The sequence below is a fragment of the Branchiostoma lanceolatum genome, chromosome 2 (assembly GCF_035083965.1).
Source record: "Branchiostoma lanceolatum isolate klBraLanc5 chromosome 2, klBraLanc5.hap2, whole genome shotgun sequence".
Lineage (NCBI taxonomy): Eukaryota > Metazoa > Chordata > Leptocardii > Amphioxiformes > Branchiostomatidae > Branchiostoma > Branchiostoma lanceolatum.
Genome location: NC_089723.1, coordinates 6,415,044 through 6,441,186, shown reverse-complemented (window position 1 = coordinate 6,441,186; position 26,143 = coordinate 6,415,044). Strand labels below are relative to the sequence as shown.

General features: G+C 41.2%; 1 protein-coding gene across 1 annotated transcript; it reads right to left on the bottom strand.

Annotated features, from left to right (window-relative positions):
• Positions 1–2,933: 2,933 nt before the first annotated feature.
• LOC136426566 (zinc finger protein 91-like) lies at positions 2,934–15,956 on the bottom strand. The gene is made up of 5 exons (XM_066415229.1): positions 15,821–15,956; positions 10,714–11,591; positions 10,360–10,481; positions 8,749–8,864; positions 2,934–4,897 (listed from the first exon to the last, which is right to left on the bottom strand). The coding sequence occupies exons 2-5, from the start codon at positions 11,573–11,575 to the stop codon at positions 3,337–3,339; spliced, it is 2,661 nt and encodes an 886-aa protein (XP_066271326.1). The 5' UTR covers positions 11,576–11,591; positions 15,821–15,956; the 3' UTR covers positions 2,934–3,336.
• Positions 15,957–26,143: the final 10,187 nt, after the last annotated feature.

Here is a 26,143-nt window from a genome sequence, read left to right as displayed (position 1 = left end):
GAATAGTTTTGCACGGGTGACTTCGGAACAGTCAATTTATGCATCGGGAGGGAGATTGGCGAAGTATGATGCTCTCGCAAATGTTGCCTTTCTACATGCAGTTAATATTTCGATTTGCCCAGGCATTATTTTGGGACAGCCCACTTCTTGCAAGGGGAGGAGTATGGCTAAACATGCTGTATTTGCTCAGGGGCAAATGACGGCCTTTCTAGTTGAGTCTTATTATGGAAAACACTGCAAATATAGATTTTCCTCATTAGCTATGCAAATTAAGTCCCAATTAGCATAATTTGCACTTCATTATGTAAATCTCTGTCTAAGCTACCTGCATACTAAATATCACGGATATCCGTCGTTCCTTTGTTCAGTTATTCTCCTTAGATGGTTTTCACGATGACGCCCCTGCAGTTCCAGAGCAAGCTGCTAGGGGGCCCAAACCTACACTACTTTTTCATTACGTCACAAGCTATCTGCCACCCAAAAATCAAGACCACAGCACGTCCAGGTCAAAAGATACAAAAATTGAAGTTCTGCTGCAGTACCAAGGTCACATACCAGGGGGCCCAAAATTGACCCTGACCTTTGGCTTCACAACACCCGCCCACATACCAAATATCATTGTAATCCATCGAGAGGTTCTTGAGTTATGCTGACTACAAGAGTCCGGAAACACAACACAAACACACACAGACACGCCAAAAACAATATCTCCATTTTTCATGGAGATAAACACACACACACACACACAAACGCGCCAAAAACAATATTTCCATTTTTCATGGAGATAATTATGATGAAGTCTAAAATCATAAGTTTGTACGGATTTGATAGGCTAAGGCTCAGCTTTGATCAGGAAAGACCTCGGCAAACGAAGGTAGCTTACTTTCATCTTACTCAATGTCATCGGCACCCACAGTATAATTAAAACAATAAGCAAGCGTCTGAAGACCAAACAGACCAATAACAACTGGGGAGGACGCACGCTGGAACCACCCCACAGCTTACGCCAGTACGAATGTCGTGTATCTGATCGGGGCGCCGAGAAAGTAAGACAAGAATTATCATTAATGTGACCTTTCACTATGCCAAAGAATGTATTTGAACAGTCTGATGTGAGGCGCCAGACTATATATTGCCAATGTCACAAAACCTTTTGGCGACGCCTCTGCTCTGGGGCGAATTTTAAAGTTAAGGTAAATATCATTAGACACAAGTTATGCAAATGAGAACCTCATTTACATAATTGAGTAAATGTTACAATAGCCTACTTTACTAAGACTTTCATACTTCTTCCATGCAACTTGTGTTATTGGCTAGAGAAGATGATCAGCTGGCATATATGACCTTTTTTTTGTCATAATCGTCCAGACACATTTATAATACTTGAGTCGTAAACGTTAACATCATTTGCCAAATGTAGGTTATGGTTATGTCATCATACACGGAACTTACATACGTCGCCAGTGTTCTCTTAAAATTAAAACCTCACTGTACTTATTAGGATACTTAAACAACTCGTATTCCGATATTGGCATCTACTGTAATTCACTACTACTACTACTACTTTATCTTCACGATAGGAAAAGTTCACGGTGTAAGAAAAATTTATATTTTTACTGAACTTTAACTTTACGGTGGAGGCAAGTGATTTACAGAACGGATGTGTAAAGGAATCATAAATAATAACAATACAGTGATGATAAGTTCACGGTACAGAGGTAACTGAATACAGTGAACATAAAGTTACAGTAAAAGAAATAGAATTAAAGTATACATGGGTGCACATAAAACATGTTACTTTATTTAGAAAATGAACAACTTGAACCAACAAACTAAAATCGAACTTCCAGCTCAATTCTAACCAAATCTAATGTGTCTAGAATACTATCTAATCTAGTCTAATATCAGTACAAAAGACTAAAATTATTAATACCTCTACCAAGAAAAAGGGTTACAAAGAAACTGATAACAAGTGGTTAAGAAATACCCATTTTCAACATCATAACAAGCAATGCATACTCGGCAAACTATCGAAATCACATAAAAGATTATCAATAGTTACTGAACTAGACTAATCTAAACTCATAAATGCTTCTACTAGTGTTCTTGTTCTCCCATCTAAGCTCAAACTGTAGGTCTAAATCATGTTACATAACGTGGATAGATTTGCTATCATTTGAAGTGGAAAATTATGATAGAGTCGATTCCACATTACCGAGAGGGTGTTTGTTGCCTTTTGTTCTAACATTTACAAAACCTTTGTAACAATCTATGTGAGATAAGTAACTGTTAAGAACAATTTCCAACATTCATTTGATGTTCTAAATATTTTTTGCTGTGTTCCAACAGGTTAAACAAATTTCCAACATTGAACACATTATTTGTATTAGTTTCTAAACTGTTGCAACATAGATTGATCATTTGCTTGAACATGTTCCAACATTCAACAAAAATGGTATAACTGGGTCAGTGGGCTGGGAACAGGCCAATTAACACATCCCTTCAAAGTATAGCGGATTAGGCCTAGGTGCCATGTATAGACACCTCAAAACAAAAGAGTTGCCAGTGTCCAGACGTGAAATCTAAAAATATACAGAGGCAGACAATAGAGCGTGATTAGCACCTACTTTTATGGGGGCAATAACCCAAATCTACCATTTTGAGAATGATACAAAATGATGGAACATGTTCCAACAGTGAAACAATCACACATATGTTTGAAAATTGTTCTAAATAAAGAGATATTTGTGCAAATACTTTCATACTATTTCCAAAATATATAGATGAGTTCAGACATGTTCAAACTTTCATTTCTAATTGTTTGAACAGTCTGGAATTATTTTGACTGAAAAAGTCTTTTCTCTAAAATTTTTCAAACTTATTAGCAATATCATCTGAAAACCCTCTCGGTGACATGGAATTGACTCTATAACTTTATCGTCATCAAAGGTTGTAATATAAATTCACTCATTGTAGAGATCAACCTGCTACGAGTTCTATCTGTCAAGGAAGGTACAAAACAAATGTTAAATTCATAACAATCAAACAAAATCAACCATCAGAGACAAAGTAAGATATCAACTTGAACATATGACACCTCTAACAAAACTAGACGTCTTGAAACCTCAATCCTGAGAGACCACAGTCAACGAACTAACTATAAATGTGCAATCAAAACGTATTACACAACTGAAAGAGAAGCTGCCTTAACAACAAAAACAGAACTGACATTACTGATAACAATGTTGTGTAAGTCTTAATCATCAACAGCTCCTTCAACCTTTGTTGGGCATGCACATGCGTTAGAGCACCTAGCTCACTGAACTGTCTGCTGCACTACTCACACATGTACAATGTAGGGTTTCTCTTGTGAGTGTGCATGTGTCTTTTTAGATGACTCAGCGTACTGAACTGCTTACTGCACTCCTCACACCTGTAAGGTTTCTCGCCCGTGTGGGTTAACATGTGGGTCTTCAAGCTTCCCAGCTGACTGAACTGATTACTGCACTCCTCACACTTGTAGGGTTTCTCACCTGTGTGAGTTCGCATGTGTTTCTTCAGATCATCCAGCTGTCTGAACTGTCTGCTGCATTCCTCACACCTATAGGGTTTCTCCCCTGTGTGAGTTCGCATGTGTCTCTTTAAAGCACTAAACACACCAAACTGCCTGCTGCATTCCTCACACCTGTAGGGCTTCTCCCCTATGTGGGTTTGCATGTGTCTCTTCAGCTGACCCTGCCCACTAAATTGCCTGCTGCACTCCTCACATCTGTAGGGTTTCTCCCCTGTGTGAGTCAACATGTGTCTCTTCAATGCACTACGCACACTGAACCGTCTGCTACACTCCTCACACCTGTAGGGTTTCTCCCCTGTGTGGGTTAGCATGTGTGTCTTCAGGTTACCCAGCTGACTGAACTGACTGCTGCACTCCTCACACCTGTAGGGTTTCTCACCTGTGTGAATCCGCATGTGAGTCTTCAGACTACCCAGCTCACTAAACTGACTACAGCATTCTTCACACTGGTAGGATTTCTCCCCTGTGTGGGTCCGCATGTGTCTCTTCAGATTTCCAAGGTCTCTGAACCGTCTGCTGCACTCCTCACACTTAAAGGGTTGATCCCCTGTGTGAGTTCGCATGTGAGTCTTTAGATTTTCCAGATGACTGAACTGCCTGCTGCACTCCTCACACTTGTAGGGTTTCTCCCCTGTGTGAGTTCGCAAGTGTCTCTTCAGATGACCCAGGAGACTGAACTGCTTGCTGCACTCCTCACACTTGTAGGGTTTTTCCCCTGTGTGAGTTCGCATATGTTTCCTTAGATCATTCAGTTGACTGAACTGCCTTGTGCATTCCTCGCACCTGTGGGCTTTCTCCCCTGTGTGGGTCCTCATGTGTCTCTTTAGATTACTTAGCTTACTGAACTGCCTGCTGCATTCCTCACACCTGTAGGGCTTCTCCCCTGTGTGGGTTTGCATGTGTCTCTTCAGCTGACCCTGCCCACTAAACTGCCTGCTACACGCCTCACATCTGTAGGGTTTCTCCCCTGTGTGAGTCCGTATGTGAGTCTTCAGGTTACCCAGCTGCCTGAACTGCTTGCTGCACTCCTCACATCTGTAGGGTTTCTCCCCTGTGTGAGTCCGCATGTGAGTCTTCAGGCTACCTAGCTGCATAAACTGCCTGCGGCATTCCTCACATTTGTAGGGTTTCTTCCCTGTGTGAATCCGCATGTGTCTCTTTAGATTACCCGGCTGACTGAACTGACTGCTGCATTCCTTACACCTGTAGCATTTCTCCTCTTTGCTAGATCGCTCACAAGCATCCTTCCTTGCCTTTCTCCTGGCGTCATCCGGAATCTGCACGCTGCTTGTTGGTGCCATCCTGATATATTTGATGCAACTTCTGAAACGACAACGATCATAATAGCAAAAAACTGTAAATTCATGGTTACGTTACTTAAACATCCTTGCCCCTGCTTGAGATAAAAAATGTGAATACTACGACAAATATAGTACAATGCAAATCTTTCTACTAACACAAGGGTGAACACGGATCAAATTTATCAAATTTATTTGTACTACTTTGTTTTGGTAGCATTGTACTTACTTTTTTTTATTACTACTAACACAACAATAAATACAAATGCGACTAGTGCTGCATACCATATAACTCAGTTTCAGGTTTAGGTCCATATTCAACTTTCAGTCCCACATGTTATTTTTCTTTTCGGTTGCATAAAGAATAGCACATTGGCACAAATCTCAAAAGAAATCGAAAACAACCTGAAAAGTCATATACAGTCGGTAGTTAAAACAAAATTTAAGTGATAAACACAAAAACAGCAGCTGTTTTTATGTTTAGCCATAAGTATGGCTAAACATATTGTTTTCTCTCATGTTTCTTCTCCTGTCAAATCTTCAAATCGATTCATCTCTGTCATTTTTTGACCAAATGACCTGAAATTTGGTACAGAGGTAATGTAGGCAAAAACCAATGTACGTTCTTTTCCTTTTTTTGATATTGACCTTGAAAGTGATTTTATTGAGGTTTTTATGCTATTTTTAGCATATCTTGGCCTCCTGCGCCCTGGTATTTCAACCGAATGACCTGAAATTTCCTGTATATGTGGCTTGAACAAATATTTAAAGGACTACATTCCCATTTTTGGCATACATATATTCAAAACGATTTATTTTGGGCTTTTTTGACAATATTTGCCACTTCTGTCACTTTCAATACTACATATGACCTACAGGTCGTTGACCCCGAGTGCCTTGCACCTGGGCAAGCTGGAAGTTTGCTTACGAGGAGGAAAGACCGGACATAAACATTTAACGTGATTATCGGGAAAACACCATGTTCCCTTAAACTCAGTGGTTAAATTGCAGTTTAGGAAATTTTATAACAGAAAACAAGTTAAATCAATGATTTTGTGAATGTTTATTCTAGCATTAGTTATTCCAGATATTTTCAAACTCCAAATTCTTCAACACAACACGGGAGATCGTTTCTCCTCAGACTGGCGCGACACTCCTGTCAAAATTGATTGATGATCTCTCTCTGCCGCCGACTTCATACATGATCAAAGGCGGGTGGTAGGCGGTGCGCGGGGAAACGTTAACATATAATGTAGCGAAGTGTTGCACAAGGAATTCTCACGCTGAGGGGTACATGAAATAATGCTTACAAAATAGACCTCTATGAATCGGGCTACATTCAGCAATGGTAGACGGATTCGGGGCATGCCGCGCAACAGGCGTTTTGGTCCGGCACGTTGTCGCAGCGGTGCGTCGCCGCTACGCGATCGAAAGCACGCCGCTGTCTGTCTCGGACCAACACGCGTCTCCCGTGATGTGTAGCGTCCACCACCAGGCCTTCCTACATGTCCTACGTACGGGCGTATGGCCAGTAGAGTCAGTCCCCGGTAAGGTCAATGATTCGCCCCTTTGCGCTAGCTTGTAACGTTAAATGAATGTACCCTCTGGTGGCCAAACTTCACTGACAAACTTTCTCCCTATTATCATCATGAGCTTGCGTTAGTCTGGTACTAGTGACTATTATGTGCCGGGAATGTTTATCTATCGCACGCCTTGGAAGGAAGTTCAGCCATGATAAATGGTCGGCCGTTGCGAAAATTTGGAATCCCATGCTGTTGATTTTCGTGATTGAATCTGTAAGAAAATATATTTTCATGTCGTTCATGTTTTTGGGACGGACGCCGGGACGGGGTGGATTTTTTCTATCATTTTCGTCCCGTTAGTAATGCAAATCGAATCGTGTTGCACAAGAGGCAAAACACTAAAAACGTGGGTCTTGTGGAGTGTTTTGGAGCGGGAAAATGCCGGATATTAGCGGTGCCGAACAGTGTACATCGTCGCGCGCGGGTGACGCTCCGTCAAAACAAATCCGCTGGTGGTCTAGCGCGGCCACCGAAAATAGGCAGAAACACACAGGAGGACTTAGCACCTTCGTTGATGAGGGCAATTGTGAAAATCTTTTGTTACAAATTGTTCGAACATTGAAACATTTGGATAGATGGTTTGAAACTGTTCTAAATAAAGAGATTTTTGTGTAGTTACGTTCGAAATGTTTCCAACGTATGTGAAATAAGTTCAAACATGTTATAAGTTTCAATTCTAATTGTTTGAACACTTTAGAACTATTGTGACTTAGACATTCTTTTAATCAAAATAGTTCAAACATATTACAAATATTATACTAAAACCCTCTCGGTGACTTTGAATTGACTCAAATATGTTGTTTTTGGTCATTTTCTTCGTCTCCTGTCAAATCTTCATATGTATACTATGGAAAACTTCATTCTTCCCTGGGGTTGATCTTTTTTAATTCAATTTTGAACTGGGTTGATTATGCGCAAGAGTGTAATTTTCAGCGGATATTTTTCGACTGGTTTACATGGAAATGGCACGGAATATCCCATTCTTGCAAGGGGAGGATTCTTTAATTATTTTTCAATTTTGAGCTGGAATGATTATGAAAAAGTCCATTTTTTAGCAGAAGTGTATTTGTTAATCAATTAGTGGATATGGTTGTGGACTGGTCCGTATTGTGTTGAGGTGCTACTGGAAGACTCAATTTTGGACTGGGGTGATTCATTTTTTTAGTGCAAGTATTTTAGAATGGTCCATTGTTATTTTGGGAGAGTCCATTTTTTGCATGGCGAGGAGTATGGCTAAACATGCTGTATTTGCTCGCAAATGTTGCCTTTCTAGTTGTCTTAATTTTTGCAACGAAAATTTCACAATTCAAAGATTAGGTTTAAGATGCTTCAGATCGATAAGGAGAATGTAAGTCCAAGATATCTTTTTGCAAGTCTGGATTTTTTTCCAGAAGTTTAGGTTTTTTTTTGGTTTTTTTACTTTAACCTAAACTTTAGGACCAGTCTGATTCAAGTCCGGGGTTTAAGCAAGCAGCACTAAATACAACGAATAAGTTGCTTCTTTCAATCTGAAGTTTCAATATGGCTGTTGTTCTAATGAATGTATCTGCTTGCAAGCAAGGACTAACAAATAGTGAACCCTCACTTAACCATTCATAACGTTGTAGCTCTATGTAGAAACATCAGGTTCTGAGACCCCCCCCCCGCATCTGATAGCAACAGATACTGAACCTCCCCCTGAATATGGAACACGCCGTAATGAAGACCAGATGTTAAAATGGCGGAAGGGTTCCGTGCTAAGGGCTAATAGAGGGACCTTGAGTATACCTTACATATTTTATCAACTGTGCTTTTCATACCAGTATGAATCTTTTACACAAATGACCTATACAAATTTGACTCTTCAATTAGCATGCGCCTAAAAACACTTGCATTTTCACATGTCTTTGAATAAATAACTTTCAAGTCTCATCAAAACAAACTCCGTAAACCCCTTCCAAACCCCCGTTGTTTACATTATCCTCCCCATTCTTCAGTGCGTCCGAGGAATTTCCGCCTTATTCGGTGTTACCAACAAAATTGCAAATGACATGTTTTCATAATTTTTCCCTCACAGCTATGGTCTACTTTCAAACAGTCACAGGCGACAGAAAATGTAGTTACCGTAACAAATACACCCTTGGTGTTGCAACATTTTTTTCTCTACGAAACCGTCTTCACTTTTCTTATCAAATCTACATAGCTCTTAGAGTCAAAATACAACAGATCGTCTAACCTGAACAAAGATGAACCCTAGCCTTGCACAAAAACACAAATCGACCGTCTCTAAAGCCGCGAATGTTGTGGTTTTTGCTTGTGAAGGACAGGAACTTCTGAAGACCGCTTGCCACTCTCGCCACTTCCAGCAAACAGGAAGTCACGGTCAGGTGACCCGGAAGTATTCGGTTGACCTGGGTCAATCATCATCTCCTGGTTATCCAACAGTTGTCGTGACGTCACTCAGTCGGAATCGGTTCGACTTTGTGTATCTCTCTTCTAGGCTGACACTGTCCAGCTTTTTAGTTGCTAGAATTATGATGAAATCTGAATAATATGTTTTACAAATCTAGTTTATAAAGGAGGCCCGAAAGTTCTCACGTATGTTTTGATGATGAAGGTTTTCTTGTTTGCCATGTTCGAACTCCGAAAATGAAGTGTGCTCTGTGATAAATGATATTTATCTGGTGCAACGATAATTATGTACTAATGTTAATTTTGCAGCAGCATGTTAACAGATTAATGTAACAAAACATTCCGAACATCAGGACATGTATTCATGGTTCCTATGAGCTATATGATTTACTCTAGTCTATGTGACAAAAAATGTGTTTACCTTTATATTGTGATGCATAGAAGCAACATCAATCAGTTTATGTGCTGGAGATATCCAATAGTTTCTTTCCTACGACGTTTAATACGTTAGTGTAACATGATGGAAAAACGTCGCCATGGTGTTCTTTAAAAACAAACACCTTTCTTGGTATGTTTCGTCTTTCACGCTTTTACATTACAACAATATATACAACTGTAGCTATGAGGATACATAAACAACACGGATTCACATATTGGCATCTGCACATGGCTGCACTTGAGACAAGAAACTTTATTTAGAAAACAAACGACTTGAACCAACAAACTACTGTAAATCTACATGAACTTCCAGCTCAAATCTATCAAAATCTTATCTCGAATATGTGCTGTTCTAATATCACAACAAAAATGATTAAAGTGTCTACAAGACATTGGTTACAAAGAAACTTATATGAGCGGTTTGTTAATTTACTAACTTACATATATATAAGAAATACGAAATTTCAAACGCTATTTCTATTTCAAACAATGGTTAATTAGCAAAACATTGAAATAAACATGAAAGATTATTAATAGTGATTAACCTATACTTATTTTACAAACTCAAACATGCTTCTGCTAAACTTAGTGTTCTTGTTCTCCCATGTAAACTCAAACTAGGTCTTTTTTGTTTGAAGTGGAAAGCCATCATCTAGGGTTGTAATAGAAGTTCACTCGTGAAGGAGGCATTCTTCTGGTTGTACTTGCTTCATTATTTGTCATCGAATGTACAAAACAATGTTAAGTTCAAAACAATCTAACATTAGATAAGCTACAAATACAAGATGGTAAATCAACTTGAAAGTTGAACCTGATACACTTCCCTCAAAACTAAATATCTTGGACACTAAGTTTTATAACACCACAACCAACTGAAATACTGATGTAAAATCTAAATTAATAAATATCTAAAGGGATGCTGCCTTAAAAGCATGAAAGGAACTGACATTACTGGGATGTCAGTGCATGTAAGTCCTTACTAGTAGAATCAGCAGCTGACTAAGCTATCCGATTCACTTCCGCTCCTATACCCTTTATTGGGCATGCACATGACTTAGAGCGCCTACTAGTTCACTGAACTGCCTGCTGCACTGCTCACATCTGCCGGGTTTCTCTTGTGAGTCTTCATATGTCTTTTTAGATGACTCAGCGTTCTGAACTGCTTACTGCACTCCTCACATCCGTAGGGTTTCTCCCCTGTGTGGGTTAACAGGTGGGTTTTCAGACTTCGTAGTCTATTGAACTGTCTGCTACACTCATCACACTTGTAGGGCTTTTCGCCTGTGTGTGTTCGCACGTAAGTCTTCAGGTCACTTAGAAGACTGAACTGCCTGCTGCACTCCTCACACCTGTAGGGCTTCTCCCTTGTGTGAGTCCGCATGTGAGTCTTCAGATTACAAAGCTGACTGAACTGCCTGCTGCACTCCTCACACTTGTAGGGTTTCTCCCGTGTGGATTAGCATGTGGGTTTTCAGATGACCCAGCCGATTGAACTGCTTACTGCACTCTTCACACTTGTAGGGTTTCTCCCCTGTGTGGATTAGCATGTGTCTCTTCAGCTGACCCAGCTGACTGAATTGCTTACTGCACTCCTCACACTTGTAGGGTTTCTCCCCTGTGTGGATTCGCACGTGTTTCTTCAGATTACTCAGCTGACTGAACTTCTTACTGCACTGCTCACAACTGTAGGATTTCTCCCCTGTGTGAGTTTGCATGTGGGTCTTCAGGGTACCTCGCTGAGTGAACTGCTTACTGCACTCCTCACACTTATAGGGTTTCTCACCTGTGTGTGTTTGCATGTGAGTCTTTAGATGACCCAGCCGACTGAACTGTCTACCGCACTCTTCACACTTGTAGGGTTGCTCCCCTGCGTGGGTCCGTGCGTGAGTCTTCAGATTACCCAGGACACTGAATTGCCTGCCACACTCATCACACTTGTAAGGTTTCTCCCCCGTGTGGGTCCGCATATGACCCTTTAGATGACTCAACTCACTAAACTGGCTGCTGCATTCCTCACACTGGTAGGGTTTCTCCCCTGTGTGAGTCCTCATGTGACTCTTCAGATGACCCAGCTGACTGAACCGCCTGCTGCACTTCTCACACCGGAAGGGTTTCTCCCCTGTGTGAATCCGCATGTGTCTCTTCAGATAACTTAGATGTCTGAACTGACTGCTGCACTCCTCACATCTGTGGCATTTCTCCCCTTTACTAGATCGCACACAAGCATGCTTTCTTGCCTTTCCCCTGACGTCATCCAAACTCTGCACGCTGCTTGTTGATGCCATCCTCATATATTCGGTGTAAGTTCTGAAACGACAACGATCATTATAGCAAGGGACTGTAGATTCATGGTTTTGTTACTTGAAAAAAAATTCTGAGTAGTACGACAAATATAGTACAATGCTAAACTTTCTTCCAACAGAAAGAAGTACACGGATCAAATTTATCAGATTCATTTGAATGTATACTTTATATTGGAAGAAAGTTTAGCATTGTCATTCATATGATTACTACCAACACAAATGAGCTTCCATGATAATACATTCTTTTTACTCAATTAATTGTATGTTATGTATACAAGTTGTATATTCGTCTGTATTTATGTCGGTCAGCTGTTACCAGCGAAAGCTGTCTAGGCCGACCAAGTGTAATGACTGGTTATCATTGTCAATCAATACAAATGTGACGAATAATTTGCTTCTTTCAATCTGTTGTTCCAACATGGCCGTCGTTTTAAGGTTTGCAGGGCGGCTAATCCAGTGAAATTGACTTTGTACTATTTTACCAGTAAAGAAGTGAGAGAAAAATTATTTTGTACTGGTAGCAAAGAACATAAGGATTCCAAATATAGTTTTTGGAACCATATGGATGACATCATCATGTTTTATTGCCCTTGTCATAAATATTTTCGAAGAAAAAATACAGAACTTTGGAAATTCCCAACAACACAAAACTTCATTTTTTTGACGGATAATGATAAAAGCTACAAACTGGCGCTCGCGCCAACGAAAATATTGTAATAAACTATATTTATAGTGAAATTATTGATTTTTAATTAGGTTTAAATTAAGTCTCGGTATCCGCCGAACCGCACATATCACCCCTTGGCGCGAACGTGAGTGTGAAGATTGAACGTTTCTCTTAACGAATTCGGCATTAAAAGCGATAATTTACCTTCACTTCTTTTTAATCATAGAAAATAAAAATGTGTTATGGCCATAAAATCTGCTAATCGGCCGCAAAATCGACGTTTTCGCCGCAAAATACAACGAAACAGCACCAAAATCGGCAGCGTGGATCCTCCATTGACCTGTTGTGACCCCAAAACAGCTGCTAAACTCTCGCGAAGTCCCGCAAAATGCGAGAAACTGACGAGATTGTGAGTGTTTGCTGCCGTTCCCGCACTGTACTCCCTCCCCCATGTTGTTTACGTGCCACGCCGCCTGTCAGCGGGCGGGCGGAAACATTTAAACATGGCGGCCTCCTCGTCACCTCAACTACGGACGCGCGTAGGCCGCCCCAAAACTTGCCCAGCCATGTACACACCGTGGAAAATGGATATTGTGAAAGAATGGGGTATAGTTTGTATCTAAACTGTAAAAAAAAAGCTGGGTGGGCGGTTAAACCGTCCGCGGCTGAGGAAAAGTAGGTCACCTTCTATACCTTGCTCCAGTCATTTACACCCACACCCTTCCATTCAATGTTTGTTTCATCCGTTCTTTTTGCTTAGGATACCGATCGCTGCACGTATGGTATTGTATACATATTGCACCTAAGCTACTTTTGCCCCCTTTATGTTTATGAAATTGTATTCAAACTGTGGGAGGTATTAGTAAGATTATATGCCTCAAGAACAGGACTGAAATGTATTTTTGTTTTCTCTGCTGTATGTAGGAACTAAGGAAGTGGAGGTGGTTTTCCAAGTGCGATCATGTGGTGGAATGGAAGAGAATGTTCAATCCCATATCTATATAATTTAAGTCATTCAAAATAAGCAATACATATATGGGTGTCATCCTTTTTTGTTTCAAGTATCAAGTCTCTTTTGCACTGTACACCTATCAAATGTAAAACAGAATTACTACATGATATTTTTGTGTTTTAGCAGCTGTAGGTTCTCCATATCAGTTGTTATCTTTTAACTTTTTCAAGAAAGATCTAGAAGTTGAACATGCATATTAAAGGATGTTAACCAGAACAAAAATCAGTGACGGCTGTTTGACCGATTAGAAAATGAACAGTACCAGCAGGCAGTCCCACGTTTTGAGATTTACTGGTCGACAATAATAAAAATCTGAGGCCAAAACAGAACAGATTTAGCTAATTGACGTTGCTCTCTAGATAGGTGTAGATTATACCTAGAAACACTGAAACTGAGTCTTCTGACAGCAAGGCGAGTGTGGTAAGTGTCAACTATGGCTGAACCTAAAATTATATCCTTCATGTGATCCGACACACACACACACACACACACACACATACTTGAAGCATTCATGTAAATTTACACTTGAAACCAAAAATGATATCCAAACTGCAAATCAGGTTACCCCTAGAGTGTGAACATAGCTTGTTTTCATGTTGGAACAAAAAAATCCCCATCACTTGTGTCTCGCCCTCAAAATATGATATAGTACCCTATTCTGCACGATAAAACCCAAAAAAAGCTGGACCTGAATTTTCACCGGTATTTACCCCTACAATATATGCATCGTGGTACAAATGACTGCAATACAGCACAACATAGCATAGCATATAAAGATTAGTTCCTTTATTTTTATATTACTGTTTCAGTGTTTGGAAAGTGATGCCATGGGGTGGGGGGGGGGGGGGGGGTAATTGCTGGCTGGCCAGGCCATGCCAATATGTACAATAAAGGTTATTATTATCATTACTAATCATCACAACTGTCAAACTTCCATGGTTGCATAGTCTAAAACAGCGTTCTACTGTCTTTACTCTAGATCTAGTCCCAGTCTCGTCAGTGTTCTCTTTGCAAGGTTGTCCAGCGTCTTGCTGCGACTCCATGGCCAGGTTGACTGCTTTGACTCCGTATACCTTTACAATAAAAATAAAAAAACACAGATTTTTTAGGACATACTCGTAGTAGAGAACACACAAGTTCCAGTGTGCACTGTAGTACGTAAAGAAGTTGACCTATCTGAGCGGCCCTACCAGCGGAATTTCAGTCGGGAGAATCAAGCTTTCATGCCGCCCACCCAACGTGGCCCCTCCCTTAGAGGCCGATATGACAACACTGGCGGCACAGGTAAACGGCGTACCGGCTTTAGACTGCGGACTAAATCGGCTAGTATCCCGCTGAGGTGTGGCAAGTAGGTACATTCTTGGAGAGAACACATTGCTTGTACGTTACCGAAGACTCTACTCTACTCATAATACAGTAACCCCGTCCCCCGTCGGAAATCATAACAAAGAAGTGTACAGGCACGAGCCCGACGAAGGGTCAAATTGGCTGACTTTACGAGATACAAGACCAAAAATAATATTTCGATAGGGTAGTGTATCCTCTGAAGATGTTTATGCATACGTACCAACGCTATAAAATCAGTTTTTCCGGTCAAAATCGCGTCGAGTCGGGCCGTAACTTGTGTACAGCATGAGAAAACATGGCCGCCACGCTCTCTCTCTCCGCGGCGCGAGTGCGCATGCGCATAACGCTTCCAGCAAAGCGGCTGCGCCCCTGTGGGAGCGCCTGGGACAAACATTTCCGCGTTTTTCTAGATAATTAATAGGAAGATTTATGGACCTTTAATGGTCAGAAATATATACTAGAAGTATAAGCGCCACGATATATATTACTTTTTTAGCGCTTAGAGAGAGAGAAAATCAGCCGCCTTGACAACCTTAATCTATTGTATGTATCTGGTGGCAAACAAAGACTAACAAATAGTGAACCCTCCCTTAACCATTCATAACGTTGTAGCTCTAGCATCAGTTACTGATCCTCCCCCCCCCCCCATCAAATACTGAACCTCCCCCTAAGTTATGAAACACACGGTAATGAACACCAGATGTTAGAAATGGCGGAAGTTTCCGTGCCAAGGGTGGACAGAGGGACTTTGAGTATACCTTACATATTTCATCATCTGCGCTTTTCATACCGGTATGAATCTTTTACACGAATGAGCTATACAAACTTGACTCTTCAATTAGTAAACATCTACAAACACTTGCATTTTCACATGTCTTTGAATAAACGACCTTCAAAAGTCTCATCAAAACAAACTCCATAAACCCCTTTTCAAACCCTCGTTGTTTACATTATCCTCCACATAGCTCAATGCGTCTGATGAATTTCTGCCTTTTCGGTGTGAACGATCAAACTTTCAAAACAAACATTTTCATAATTTTACACTCACAACTATGGTCTATCTTTTAACAGTCACAGACACCAGAAAATGTAGTTACCGTAACAAAGACCCCTTGGCGTTGCAACCTAATTTTTCTTACGCAACCGTCCTCACGTTTCTATCAAATCTACAAATCATTCAGTATCAAAATACAACAGATCGTCTTACCTGAACAAAGTTGAACCCTAGCCTTGCACAAAAACACCAATCGGCCGTCTCTAAAGCCGCGAATGTTGTGGTTTTTGCTTGTGAAGGACAGGAACTTTTGAAGACCGCTAGCCACTCTCGCCACCTCTAGCAAACAGGAAGTTGTAGTCAGGTGACCCGGAAGTATTTGGTTGACCTGGGTCAAGGATCATCTCCTGGTTACCCAACAGCTGTCGCGACCTCGCTCACTTCGGGATCTGTTAGGTCTCTACCAGACTAACCGCGTCGGAAATAGAGAGAACATTTGCCGGGGGACTTTGGCCATGGAGGATAACATTCCCATCCGCAGTTGGACCCTCTCTCCGTAGCCGACTCCCTTCATACAATTGACTCTATTTGGCCAATTTCTACTATTTTCCCAGCGACCCGCGGTGCTGGTAGAGGCTAACCTGTTAGATAAATAAAGAGATTGTACATCTTTCTTAAAGGCTGACACTGTCCAGCTCTTTACTTGCAAAAATCATGATGAAGTCTAGAATCATATGTTGTGCGTAACTGGTCTATAAATGAGGCCCACATGTTCTCGCAATTTTTGATAGGGTTCAACTTTCTTCAGGTAAGACGATCTGTTGTATATTGAATTTGTTATACTTTAAAGCTTTGTAGATTTGATAGAGTGACAAAGTGACGCCTTTAGCAATATTGAAATGGCAGGAGAAAGATCATTCCCCATAGCCACGACTTTCCTCACTTCACTCAGGTGTAAATGAGTACCTAGCTTCGGTTAGGGACGTCCCTAGGATAGGACGTTAAATGGAGGTCCCGTGTTTGAGAAGAGCCACACCTCGAGCACGTTAAAGAACCCACCGCACTTATCTAAAAGAGTAGGGGCCCTTCCCGGTGTGAGTGGTTCAAAACCTACAGTCCATGGCTGCGCATGGGTTCGCCCTAAGTAATAGCCTACGGCTAGCTGGGCAACCCTGGCATGTACATTCTGAACCAATAATGAATAAATAGCCACGAGTTATATTGAATGAGCCTCCCATGATCCATGTTTTTAGGAACACTGTAGTCCCCATGGATTCCTTGTGGTAGATAACGTTCACGTTACAGGTGAGAAGAACTTGGATGCAACCAAACGAAAACTGTTTGAACAGTCTCAATAGCAGCATTTTGTTATCCTAGCTTGTCCTCCTAACATGTTGTCCAGTTCAACCGGTGCAATGGCCGAGTGGGTAGAGTGTTCGCTTTGCATACGATAGGTCGTGAGTTCGATCCCCGGCCGGGTCATACCAAAGACTCTAAAAATGGTACATAATGATATCTCTGCATAGCACTCAGCATTTGAGAACGGTATGGAAATTAAACATACATCACTACAAGTGGACTAGACCCCTGCTGTAGTGACTTGCACAATGTTGTGTGGTCCAAGGCTGCCGAAACAGAGATGGGCACCGCCCTATGCACCGCCTGGTGCGGGGAGGACTTAAATATATACTTACCAAAACTGCACTCCCGCAGTCTCCGCAGTCCACAATTTGCTCCTCACCACTCCTGGACTGTTTTGACAAATCAAAGTGAATGGGCCCATATCTGACTTACTGTGTCCCCCATTGATCCACAAAAGCAATAGCTGTTAATGTCACAGTTGATAAACCCTTGCTCAGGTTGACTTGACGCTGCACATAATACTCACGTCTCCACCATATGAGTCTGCGCCGAATCGATATGTGAGCGATCAAATAAAAAACACGTAAACTTGAATGATCTGCCTCAGTCACCTTCTTCGGAAACCTGCCCGATTCCTCAATATTGATAAAACACTCAGACCATTTTAGTACCGGAAGATGGTATCCAGGAAGGTTAAAATAGTTTTCGTTCGTTTCAAGGCATCCTCATTTTGAGGTGCTTTTTTTAAGTAGCTAGTGGTAGTGCAATGCGGCTTCGCTACGGCTCGCGTTTTTTGCCAAGCACACCGGGTCACCCCTACTCTTCTCGATAAGTGTGTTGGGTTCTTTTCCGTGCAGAGGTTTGACGCTTGAGGCTAATGCCTGAAGCTCCCTCATACACGGGGCCGCCGGCTTTACGTCACCATTCGAAATGACGAATGCAATCCCTTACAACATGTCCGAGCTGGAGTCGACCCCTAGGATCGAACGCGGGCCCTAGGATCCACGGAATTCGATCCAGATGGCCTAGCAACGGGGTTGCGTTACCGCTTGCGCCACGAAAAGAAATCACTAAACTATGGCGGTACGGTGTCCAGTCCACCAACATGTGCTAGCTCTCTAAGGTCGATCGTTCAGGTCTTTTTTTTCTTCACTGGAAGCTTTCCAAACGGTATGTGAGTTAGGATATAGGAGGTTCTTTGTACACAACCAGGTACAGTTCTCACCTGCTAACGTTTCGATGTCTATCAGACACCTTCTTCAGAGCTTCTGACTGGAGTGCTGTTTCTCCCCGCTATAAGTAGCCGATGTAGGTGGCGCTTTTGCGGTGAGAACACTGTCCCAAATGCGGTATGTGAGTTACATATCACCTACAATAACTGCAGCTGTTCTTCATACTGAAGTACATGTATACAGTTCGGAATACTGATTGGTGGATCAATCGTAAATACCAGTCAAGACCCCGAGTAATAGCCAAGGCCAAGACGTACGATCTAAGGGTATGCAATTTATTTTAATATAATTGTATGGGCGATTATGTCGAAAAAGAAAATTACCATCGGATCAAGTATCATGTACTCTTTAGAACTATGGCGACTATGTAAGAAAACTCACCATGTGATGTGTTCACAACATAGTCAAGTCAAGGTTATTGCACAACAATTGCATCAGGTACAATGTATGGCAAATACTAGTAACATGGTATATCAACAACTACGGACTATTTATACTAGTGTACTAATCTAACATCATTACTCTAGCTCTATACATAAGATAATGGAATGATACGTTTCAACATATGCCTACCGATGTCAATACCAGCTTGTATGTAGTCCATATCTCACGGTATACTGTTCAATATAATTTTACGGTCCTGTGGTTTTCACGAGTATGTGCTGACAAATGGCAGCGATTGGTGCTGAATTAAAGACAGGCGATTTATTTTACGGACTTTCCACCGTCTGTCACCTTCTTTCCTTTTAAAGGCAGACAAAGCAATATTAGGGACAAAAAAATGGAAATAAAAAACAATGCTGAAATCTTTATGGTAGTGACATTAACTAACACTGTCTAGCACATTTATGTAATAACTTCATACTTTGAGCATTTTAGAACTCGGAAGTTTCACTGCAGTACCATAGCAAGCCACTAGGGGTCCTAAAATCTAACTATTTCAAGGTCTCAAGGAGACCTACCCACATACCTAGTATAAAGATAATCCATCGAGGCATTCTTGAGTTATCGTGTTGACACACACACAGGCACACACACGATCGCTGACGAAATTATAACCTTCTCGGCGACGGTGATGATAAAGAATGTATAATGGTATAACGTACACATGGGATGTCCATCCTTTTTCTTCGATTATTTCAACCTCGTTAATTTTAAACAGAAAGACATGATTTACAAACTAAAGATATAAAAGATATCACTGTGAAGTGATAAGGTGTCTGCATTCTGCCGAACACCTTCGCAATATCCGATACGATAAATGTTTATCAACCACACACGTTAAACCCTACAAACCGAGATACTAGGACACAAAGCATTGCCTTTCAAAGAAGTCCCACCTGCTAGCAATCTCTAGGAAAAAGTTATTCCCAAAGTCATTTCCGGAGACCTTTAATTGAAAGCGAAATTGAAACTGATTGAAGCTGACTTCACTTGATCCACTTACGGTAATCTTCGCCGCCAAGGCTCGGCCAATAACGGGACGAATCCCTGCGGTGCTCGGGTGCTCTTTTTGGAAAGGCAGGCTGTATGCCACGGAGATTTCAATTGCCAAACTGTGTAATCCCGCTAGAGATCCGGCTCCAGTACAAATTAGGAGCTGACATTTCCCGGCATCTTGAGAGACCCTTCTGCGTGATAGACTAAACATGCACACATCACACACTACACGATGCACGTATATGGAGCAAATAATACCGCCCTTTTGTGATTATCATATCATTATAACAATGGCTATATTCAACGATATAGATTTACCAAAACTGATAGACTAAACGTGCACATATCGCACACTACATGACGCACATATAAGGAGGAAATAATACCGGCCTTTTGTGATCATCATATCATTATAACTATGGCTATATTTAACGATATGAATATACCAAAACTGATAGACTTAACATGCGCATATCACACACTACATGATGCACATATATGGAGTAAATAATACCGGCCTTTTGTGATTATCACATCATTATAACTATGGCTATATTTAACTATATAAATCTACAAAAATTGATAAACTAAACAGGCACATATCACACACTACATGATGCACATATAGGAGTAAATAATAGCGGCCTTTTGTGACTATCATATCATTATAACAATGGCTAGATCTAACGATATGAATCTACCAAAACTGATAGACTTATCATGCGCATATCGTACACTACATGACGCACATATATGGAGTAAATGATAGCGGCCTTTAGCGATTATCACATCATTATAACAGTGAGTATATTTAACGATAGAAATCTACCAAAACTGATAGACGAAACATGCACATTTCATACACTACATGACGCACTTATACGGAGTAAATTATACCCGCCTCTTGTGATTATCATATCATTATAACAATGGCTATATTTAACGATATAAATCTACCAAAACTGAAAGACTAAACATGCACATATCACACACGAAATGATGCACATATATAGTGTAAATGATACCGGCCTTTTGTGATTATCATAGAAGAACTGTATTGCACGACAATTGTACAAGGTATGTACAAAGCATGGCAAGAATTATGTTATCATGTCATTATAACATTGGCTATATTTAACGACATAAATCTATCAAAACTGCCATTTCGCCATAGATATGATAACATTATTCACATTTTACATTTTACTTTCTACACGTCTGTATTTTCTATTCTTTTTTATTTTATTATTTTATAAGAATTGCAACACGTGGGACACAGGCAGCTATTGCTGGTGTCGTGACCCACACCTAATATACTCGGTTTACGCTGTACTATCATTTGTTGTCCACCTTGAAATGTTTTAAAGTACTGCTTTCATGGTTTATAAGATAGATGCTATCGAAATCGATGATTATAATACCACGTTATTAAGCATCTTGGGTTCCCCATAGCCATCAGTACGTAATGACGTTCAAGGTAAGATTGGGGCGGAAAGTCAACGACAACGAATTTATAATCATCCTTTTTCCTCAGAAGCACAGAAACACTTGTGATAATCAAGAAAGCCTCTTCTTTGTGCACTATTTGCATATAAGACTCACACATTAGATAATGATGTGAATTAATTACAGTGTTTGATCAATGGAGCGTATGGATATTAACTACACGAGTAATAATCACAAGCCATCTGATCCGTAACTGCACACAATTCTCGAACGTTTGCCAACACAGCAGCGCCGCCTTGCGGATGACCAAAATCGACAAATGTTACGTTTCATGTTGTTGTTCACATGCATCATAGAGCCTGGTGGCGCTTAGGGCAGCATGATTCATTAAGCCCCCCTCTCACTGGACCCGCGGCACGCTGGCGGCGTCGCTGCGTCCTAAACTGGATTCATGTTACCCTTGACTTTATAATGGAGATATCATTCAAAACGTACAAGTATGACCCAAAAGACAACAAAACACACAAAGCTTAAAAAGATTCGTTTTTTGTCGATGAAATTCGTTGAGTGCTTTGACAATTCGATCGGCCGCAGCGACGCCGCAAGCGTGCCGCGGGTTCAGTGAGAAGGGGGCTTTACTCTCGCGAGTTTACGTTCGGAAGTGATTGGTCATTAATATCATTATTGATCCTGAAGAAGGCGACAGTGGTCGTTGAAAATTTGATCCGTGTATACCTTAGTGTTGAAAGAAAGTTTAGCATTGTACTATAAGATTCCTTTCTGTTTTAGTAGCAGGGTATATTTTTACAGATGGGTGCTATACCTTGCCATTTAACGTGCTCGAGGCACCTCCTCAAATACGGGGCCCTTCCGAAAGACGGCTGTAGCCCCAACCGAGATGCTGTTCCCAAGATTTGACCTTTCCGTCATCAACTAATTGGAACCAGGAGCAACTGCTACCAGTTGAGCTACAGGGATATTTTATATAGACTGACTAGTTCCCACGTTAGGTCTTATATCATCAGGATTGGTTTTTGATATTTTCTGGGGAGGGGGGGGCAAGAATTGCTAGCCTCTTCCATGCTCCGGAGGCAGCTGGAAAGAGTAGAAATTGGCCAAATAGACAGCAAAATTGGACGTGAGGAGTTAGTCTGCAGTTTGTCGCTCTAGGATGGCAGACTGGACCCTCTCTCCGTAGCCGACTCCCTTAGTATACTATCCACTCTATTTGACAAATTTCTACTATATTTCCAGCCATCCGCGGAGCCTGGTAGAGGCTAAAAAATTGCTACACATTTTTCACACAAGGTATGTTGCATGTGTCAGATTTCAATACCATATATCTTCATAACGGCTAGCCAACATTTATTGAAAGCAAATATTGACGTCAGTGGCCCCTTATCATATCCAAACAGTGACGGTGGTAGGGGTATTTTCATTCTTTAGAAATGCCGTGAGCACTTCATGGAAGGACCCCCTGTGTGAGGTCTTGACCCGCAACGCAATAAAGGTCCAACCGCAAGGTACGCGCCCTCAAGGAAACTCAATAGACGACGTCGGTATAAAATGAATCATTCCTAACTGAAGTGTTGAACCTAGTGCTGCGTACCGGAACTGTGTACCGGTACTGTACCGTAATACTTGATTAGGTACAGGTCCAAAATACCGAATCATGAAGTGCCGGTACTGTACTGTACCGATATAGATTTACACCGAACATTGCTTATTTTGTGACTGATCTCCTAACCCCATGGCCTCATGCAACACCAATCGTGACTAAAGTGACACATTGGAACAGCGGGAGTTGGGAGTTTTGGTAGCAAGGCCAAGGGAGTTTAATTGGCGGTAGGAAACATAGTATATTCTTTGAATAAAGATACTGACAAGTTGTAAACAGTTTATTTATGTTTCTGTCAATATTGAAGAAGTTCAGAAAAACACATGTAAATTTTTCAAATTGTTCAGGTACAGGTACAGGTCCGGACCTGTACCTAAACCTTTGTACCTGATGTTATGTTTAGGTACGCATGCAGCAATAGTTGAACCTACTGCTTCTTGCACGCATTTCAGTCCCCGTGGACTCCACCTGACCCCACAGCGGGTACGTACATCTAAAATAAGCATGAGACGTTTTTACAACATCGTCAAAGTACACTGTCGAAGATTGCTTTCAATTCGGCACAGATCATATCCAGCCATACATATAGTGTTGCAATGTTGGGAATGTAATATCATTGGTAACTTGATGAGAATAAGTTATGGTAATTAGAGGTAAATCATTGCTTTGATTAACCGTTATGGCCAGATAGGACTGCATGTTGGATAGCGCCCCCTATCAACCTCTGTGTGAAAGACAGTGAATGTGAGCTACTGTAAATGCAGAGATATTCGCGATGGTTTTATGTTCGCGGTTTTCCCGGCGACCATTTCACCGCGAACTTAAAACCACCGCGAACATTTTTGTCCAATACTGTAGCAGTATGTGACTATTGCGCTGCTGCAGACTAAAAACCACCGCGAACACCCCATTTTCACCTTAGCGCGAAATAAAAACCACGCGAACTTGAACACATTTACAGTATCATGTCTAAGCCCTCATTCCACTAGACGGCGATTTCGCTACGATGTAAAGCGACCTAAATTAGATTTGTGTAGCCCTCAATTTCATAACTGGAATTTCATGCAAAATGCTGAAAATACAGCGAACACAAAGCGTAAGAATATATTTTTTTTCATCTATGAAATTCGTTGAGCGATGTCAAATGTCAGGTCACAGCACGGTCGCAGAGAGGTCGATGCTCTTTTGGAATGTGGGTATTATGGAGAAGGGAGGTGTGGCTGTATCTGTTTATCTAGTAGTTTTCCCGCCTTTATTATCACGCACCTGCGCACTAGGTACCAGTGACGAAGACCCCGGATGTAGTTTTCTTCTCTGTACAGAAAGTTCTGGAGTTCTGTCAATACAACACGTGACTTCGTATACGTGTGTGAGTTTGTAATCTTTACCTAGATTTAACAGTATCGCCGGCGTTTAATTCATCATCAGTGACGGTCGTTATTAGGAATATCCCAGCCCATCACTCACGCAAGCACATTTAGCAACCCTACGTTAGAAAGTTGATCTGGGATCATTTACTATTGTAAGTTTCCATTGGCTGTCTAGCTTTCCCGCAGCAGGTTTTGGATAGGAAGGATAAACTAAATTTTGCCATACGGACTATGATGCATCACAGACTTCGTACGACAAAGCTTCTTGCACCTGCGATATGCCAGTGTCGTCACTACAGCCCCCCCCCCCCCTTCTCTGGACCCGCGGCGAATTGACAAAGCACTCAACGAATTTATCAACAAAGAATGAATTTTTTCAAGCTTTGTGTGTTTTGTTGTTTTTTTGGTCATAGTTGTACGTTTTGAATGATATTCCCATTTATAACAAAGTCAAGAGTAACACAAATCAAGTTCAGGACGCAGTGACGCCGCCAGCGTGCCACGGGTCCAGTGAGAGGAGGGCTTTCGTCTCAGCCTCAAGTACACACGCACGGAAATAGACAGCCATAATTCACATTTCAATTTGAACAAGACAGGATATTGAAACAAAGACTTCAAGACATGCCTCGGACCAAATATGTATCATCATGACAAACTCGTATATTTCGATCAAGATATTTGTCATATTGGCACACAGGACAGGTATTAGGAGAGATATGTATCCACAATGTGAAATATAGCTGTAAGACCCGCATTCCACAAGACGGCTTTCGCGCTGCGCTCTCGCTGCGATCTAAGTTGAATTTGTGTAACCCCTGATGTCAAAATGGGAATGTCACATAAAATATATGACTGAAAAGACAAGAGAATACACTAAGCGTTAAAATATTTTTTTATCTGTGAAATTCGTTCAATCTTACGTCGCAGCTACTGGAATGGGGAATCAGGCAAAACCAGAGCAAGCTGCTAGGGGGCACTAAAAAAACCTACACCACTTCGTCCTTACATCACAAGCGATCTGTCACCAAAAAAATCAAGACCATAGCACGTCCAGGTCAAAATATACAAAAAAGGAAGTTCTGCTGCAGTACCAAGGTCACATACCAGGGGGCTCAAAATCAAGGTTGACCTTTGTCTTACCAACATTTACCCACATAACAAATATCCATATTCTATCCAGAGGTTATTGAGCTATACAAACAAGAAATGACAATAATAACAAAAAATGACAATAATGGTGGTACCAACAAAAACTATCCGGAAACACAAACACACACACAGACACACAGACAGACACACAGACACACCCAAAACTATATCTTCATTTTTCATATATGAAAAGGATTGAACATACTGAGATTGATCCCTCTGCCGGTATAATCCCCTCGCGTTTCTGTACTGCTGAGGACAAATACTACAATCCCATTATGTGACTCAGAATGAAACGGGACTTGCTGCTTTATCCATTAGGTACATCACTTCCGTCACATGCGGATAAGAATTAATCTAACAGCCGTTTGTCAGTTTTAAAATTGTGTTACGAACAGACTTAAGCCAAAATCTCATGAAATATGTGACTCAGAACGAAACGCGACTTACTGATTTTTCCATAGATAAATCACTTCCGTCAGATGGGAATAAGAATTAATCTAACAGGAGTTTGTCAGTTAAATGTGTTAAACTAAGCCCCCTTCTCACTGGACCCGCGGCACGCTGGCGGCGTCACTGCGGCCGATCGAATTGACAAAGCACTCAAGTTGACTCAACGAATTTCATCGACAAAAAATGAATCTTTTTAAGCTTTGTGTGTTTGTTTTTTTTTCTTTGTCATACTTGTACGTTTTGAATGATATTCCCATTATAAAGCCAAGGGTAACACAAATTCAGTTTAGGACGCAGCGACACCGTCCGCGTTCCGCGGGTCCAGTGAGAGGGGGGCTTAACGAACAGCCTTGGCCATCTGTGTGCTTGAAAATATGTTTTCAAAGTCATTCATATATCACGATGGAGCTTAGGCATCCAGCTAGAGCATTACGTACTAAAACAAAATAGATCATGCAACTGGATA